The sequence below is a fragment of the Oxyura jamaicensis genome, chromosome 21, assembly GCF_011077185.1.
Source record: "Oxyura jamaicensis isolate SHBP4307 breed ruddy duck chromosome 21, BPBGC_Ojam_1.0, whole genome shotgun sequence".
NCBI classification, from domain to species: Eukaryota; Metazoa; Chordata; class Aves; order Anseriformes; family Anatidae; genus Oxyura; species Oxyura jamaicensis.
The window spans coordinates 5218651-5223872 of record NC_048913.1 but is presented as its reverse complement, the minus strand read 5'-3'; the positions used below and the strand labels follow the sequence as shown (position 1 = coordinate 5223872).

Here is a 5222-nt window from a genome sequence, read left to right as displayed (position 1 = left end):
AACGGGGTTACAAAGTTCTCAGAAAAATTCATTTCTGGGTTCAATTCAATTGCTGGATTGTCACTTCTCCCCACAAGTCTGCATCACTTAAAATTTTTTTTTCTTCATAACTTTCAGTGAGGGAATCCAGGATTTCTTTGTATGGAAGAGATGGCACCTTTTCTCTCAAGAGCATCCAGAGTGGTGTAACTGGCATTAGGAGCTGGATTGTTTGCAGGCAGAGATTCATCATGCTGCTTCCAGGATCTGACGCTGGTAAGCAGTGGAAGTGGGGAACAGGTTTTTCTTAGTTCTACCACGGCATCCCTTTGGCCGAGTCACCTCGCTGTGTCATTTTATGTGCTAAATGAGTATAACAATTTACCTTTTGACTGTTGGGGTTAGTTGTTAAGGTCAGAAAGGGGACTTGCCACGAGGTGAGTGCTGCTGGGTTATCTGGGAGTTGGGATCCTTAGCTCGGTCTGCATCTCACAGAGAGGAGACAGCAGATGCCATCCCCACGACAGGGACAATGGAAAGCAGGCAGCACTGCTTAAAAGCACCTTCTGTGGGCCCAGAAACCAATCTCACAGGTGTGACAGCATTTTGTGCTAAGGGAGAGATATTCTTAAGTCCTGTTAACCAGAGACCAGAAATGGCTGGAACACATACCAAGCAGCCTGCAGTCAGTGTCAGCACATCACAAGCTTTTTTTCTGAAGTCTCATTGAACAGAGCAGCTTCAGCTTTGACCAGCCTTTCAGTACTTTCTTTTCCCTATAATACATGAAAATCCAGCATCTCCAAGTCAGGGTTCACTGTGTTGACCTATACTTTTGGGATTGGTTCAAGACACATTGAAACAATACTAGAAACAAAAAAGCAATAACCACCAGCTGGCTTCCAGGTAGCCTGAAGTACATTTACAAGATATTAAATATTACTGCATAGCTGCAACCTGTGTCCCCATGTTACCAATAACGGGGAAGGCAGGCATACTGGTGTTCTGCTGTGAGATGCGTCGCTGGATGCAGAGATCTAGGTCCAAAAACCCCTCGAGTCCAGAGCTGTTTGGAGCTGAGGGTCCAAGTCTGTATCTATACTGGTGGCCAAAAGTTTTGCTGCTTCCCTCTGAATCATCCAGCATTGGCCAGAGGTTTGTGCAAGCTGGTGGCCTATTCTAGCCAACATTATGTTCCCAAGCAGAATTCAGCTAACTAGGGGAGGCACAGATAGTGCCTACAATTTGTGGGGGTGAAGAAACAGCATGTTACTGGGGAGTCCCAAACCTTTGCTTCCTCAGTGTCTCCAGGTCTGGCACATGGAAAGCCCAGAGGCACTGAAGTATCCCACTCAAGCAGCCAAGTGTTAACAACCTCTCCAAAGTCTAATTTGCCTTTGATATAGACTTAATTGTTTGCGTCACCCACTGGGCTAGGGGGAGGGCTATAAAAGGGGCTGCAGCCATTGTCTGAGACAGAAGAGAGCCCAGAAACAGCTCCCTCTCCCAGTCTTCCTAATTCAGCACGGTAGTCACAGCCTGTACATCATGCAGCTGGTGGCCAGCCTGGTGTCCGTTCTGCTGCTGGTATGGAGCGTGAGAGCCACTGCACTGCCCGGAGAAGAGAGACTCGCATTACAGAACAGTAGGGTGAGTATAATGCACCCTGTGCAGGAGGATGGGTGGGATGGGAGCATGCAGAAGCAAGCTGAAGCCAGGGGAGGGGTAAAAAGGGCAATTGGGCTTTACCTGATGTAAACACTTCTACCTTTCTGTGTTTCAAGGCACTACAGCTTCATGCACTGCTGAAGCAGGGGTTGATACTACAGCTTACTAGCCAGTTTATTTAGGAAAGGTACCAGGACAGACTCCAGAGATCTGTAAAAGTGAAGTCTGAACTAAGCAAAAACTGGCAAAGAGAATAGGGCAGAAAGGAGATGGAGAAAATAAGATTGCTGAAAGATCATGAGAGAATGAAGCGGAGTACTAGGGAGTGAGAGAAAAGATACATAATTGGTAAAATGATCAAGGGAGATGATATTTTAAATAGGACTCATGGGAAGGACAAATGTTTAAAAGATGGGTTCAGTAGGAAAGTAACAGAGGAATAATAAATGAAGTAATTATATCAGAATAAAATTGCTTTTTCCAGAGTAGTATTCACAAGGGGAGTTATACCGACATAGTTCTGCTAGAATAATTACACTCTGAACCAGCACAGCTCTATGCAGTGGCAGAACTTATTATAGCAATATAATTATCCTACCAACTGGCAAAACTCTAATGTTATAATAGCTATAGCACTATAATAACTTTGTTTTGCTGGACTATTTCCCTAAGAGGCCAAAGGGTTAGGAAACAATAGCATAACGTTATCACAAGCAAGTGCTCTGTGCTGCTTGCCCTTGCCCCGCAGTTTTCTCACCTGCTTGTTCCTTGCCATCCCTGAGGTTCCTCTGAGCTGTGTTCAGTCGCACTCTGCCGCTCCAGTTCACAGCTGTATCTGTAATACTGCTGTTTTTTCAGTCCTCAATAGGAGCTACCCCGACAAGTGAAGGATCCCAATGTTGGTTTCAAAGGCACTAACTTCTCCTTTGTGTGTAACCATATCATTCTTTCTGTCTTAGTGCTGGCTCCAGCTCATGCATCAGTGTCTTGCTGCTTTAGGAGTGGTCTCACATCCCATTAACAACAAAACTGGCTGTAAGAAAGAAACATACAGTGTGAGGTGCTATGGATAGCTTTCTGTTAGAGATCAGGGCTTCTGCAGCTGGCTGGGATTAACCCTTCTGGGGATAACTGTAAACTTTCAGCTGTATATTCTTACAGCAACAAATCCAGTGCTTAAAAAGTGAACTCTATCTGGAGGAAACACTAGCTGCCAGGAAAAAAAGAAACAAGTTATATAGAACAAATCAGTAAGTAAGGCTCTGATAAAAATGTATTCAAGTGTAATGACTCTCCATCTTCTACAAGGTTTCTTACAGAATAATGACTTCAGTAGCTATCAAAATAGACATAATGATTCTCTTTAGAGCATTCTGCAAACTGAAAAAAAATGTTAAATACTGTTGAACCAATGTCTACAGTCACCACTGTAGACTGTAACTCAGACAAATAGTTTAAGTATGAAGAATATCAGGATTCTATGTATAAACTACCATGAAATACATAACAATGCAAAAGAAAGATCTGTACATTCTGATGTGCTGGTGGAAGCAGTACAGGGAATTGTGTGTGTAGCTACCCAAAGGTGTGCCATAACCCACCAGCACTAAGGTCTCTGGCTGCTTCCAAAGAGTCTTCATCTCATGCAACTCAGGAACAGCAAAAAACAGAAGGGATGTTAGCAATGGATTGGTGCAGGGAAGAGCTGTCTCATTGCACTAACAGCCACAGCCGATCATGCATAAGGAATATCCTCTAACAGCCGGCTGAGGTCTGCCACCCCTGAGTCTGAAGCAGCTAGTTCATCTCCTGAGAGTTTTAGTATAGCTACTTCATTTCTCTTCACTAAGGAGCTGAATCTTTAGCAGATGGCTTTTAACGTCACAGGGCTCGTCTGTGGCTCTACTTGGAGCAGGTTATTTCAAAATATAGCACTTACAGCTAGGAAAGCAGCTTATGAGGAAGACATGACCCAGGAGACACATTTAGCTGAGTTCCCAAGTGCCAGCCCATCTCCCTAAGGTTCAAGACGTTTCAGTACTTTCAGTGCAGGACTGGGAATCCAGGATGGGCACAGACTGGCTTTTATCTTTTTTTCTGCTACAAACGTAGCATCTAATTTCTCTTTGTGTGGAAACAAGTTTAGTACTTAGTGCTAAGAAAATGCTTCAAAAATATCTGTCAACATTCTGTGAAGGAAACTCAATATAATTGCCACTGCCTGTGTTTGTCCACCTTTTGAGCTCACCGAATGGTTCTTAGCAAATGCTGGTGCCAACAGAGACTGTGGGATAGATACAGCCTGGCCCTCTCCTGTCTTACATCAAATTCTCATCATTTTGTGGTGGGTTGTGGCCCCCAGTGAGCTCAGTATTCCCTGCCTCTTCCCTGACCTTCCCAAGACGGATGCTGGACAGTCAGGACAGTGAAGGGAGCCTGGGCTTACTAGGAGAGAAGGCAGCTTGGCATTCACTGAAATTTAATTAGCACAGGCAGCAAGGGACTTTACAGCCAATTTGTGCCTACTTGTTGTCAGTTCCTTTCCAGTTACAACAATGTACATTCCCTGGCTGAGCTCTGCAAATTATCTGGGGGGTGTCTGCATGAGGGCTGGGACCTCTGTCACCCTCCCCTGCTCTCTGCCCACAGGAGCAGACCAAACTCCGGAAAGATGCCATACTGAAGATGCTGGCGGGGCTGCTGGAGAGTGTGGACGTGGCCTCCCCGGACCTTGAAGAAGAGGGCAAGCTGGAGGAGGAGCGGGCGACGCTGGGACGACTGGCCCAGCTCTCGCAGCGGGACCGCAAGGCCCCCTGTAAAAACTTCTTCTGGAAAACCTTCACCTCCTGCTAGTGACACCCTGCCTGGCCCCGCTGGGCTCCCTGCCCGCCTGTGAACACCTGTCCCGTCCCCTGAGCTCCCTTCCTTTACTCCTGCATCCCTGAGAATAAAGCATGGCGCCTCGGGGACTCGTGTCTGCCTCTCTGCGCCCTGCTGGGCCGGGCCACCAGGGGCTGGGGGGGCCATTAGAGGTGGCAGCCATCTTGGGAGGTGGCCGCCATCTTGGGAGGTGGCCATTTTGAAAGAGGGCTTCACAGCCATGAGGAGGCTGAGGGTGTGTGGTGGGGCTGAGACTCTTCCTCTCCCCTTAAGGCCCCCACAGCTGCTTCCTCATCCTATGAGCGACCAGGTGTGTGTGTGCAGCCCTGCTGTGGTGGGGTAAGGCCCAGGAACTGCCTTTGCCCTGGCTGTGCTTGGGCAGCAGTAGTTTGGGACATGACTGAGCCTTTTGGAGGAGTCCCTAGTCAGGAAAAGGTGTCACAGGCACTTAGAGGGGATGTTTTGAGCCTGGGTATGTAGGAGAGCTGCCCCCTTTGCCCTTTTCTATGCTGGCTGTGGTGTGTGTGGGGGGATGTTCCCATCTTCATGGCAGCCTCAGGGTGCAGGGCTGTGGTGGAGGGGTAGCTGGGGCTGTGGGAGGAGGCCCTGGCCCTGGCCCTGGCCTGCCTTTGGTGTGACACCAGGTTGTCTTGAGAGCAGTTCCGTGGTGCCATTTGGCTGTAAGTGTGTCTGAA

At 47.6% G+C, this 5222-nt stretch overlaps 1 protein-coding gene across 1 annotated transcript; it reads left to right on the top strand.

Moving 5' to 3' along the window:
* The first annotated feature begins 1037 nt into the window (after positions 1-1037).
* On the top strand, positions 1038-4616 carry LOC118177310 (somatostatin-2-like). The gene is made up of 2 exons (XM_035344926.1): positions 1038-1629; positions 4297-4616. Exons 1-2 carry the CDS (start codon positions 1528-1530, stop codon positions 4498-4500), a joined length of 306 nt encoding a protein of 101 aa, XP_035200817.1. The 5' UTR covers positions 1038-1527; the 3' UTR covers positions 4501-4616.
* Positions 4617-5222: the final 606 nt, after the last annotated feature.

Excerpts from the sequence above, each read along its gene's own strand:
- LOC118177310 (XM_035344926.1), top strand. The coding sequence starts at position 1,528 with ATGCAGCTGGTGGCCAGCCTGGTGTCCGTTCTGCTGCTGGTATGGAGC. Across the intron at positions 1,630-4,296 it reads TCGCATTACAGAACAGTAGG|GAGCAGACCAAACTCCGGAA; the intron begins GTGAGTATAATG and ends CTCTGCCCACAG.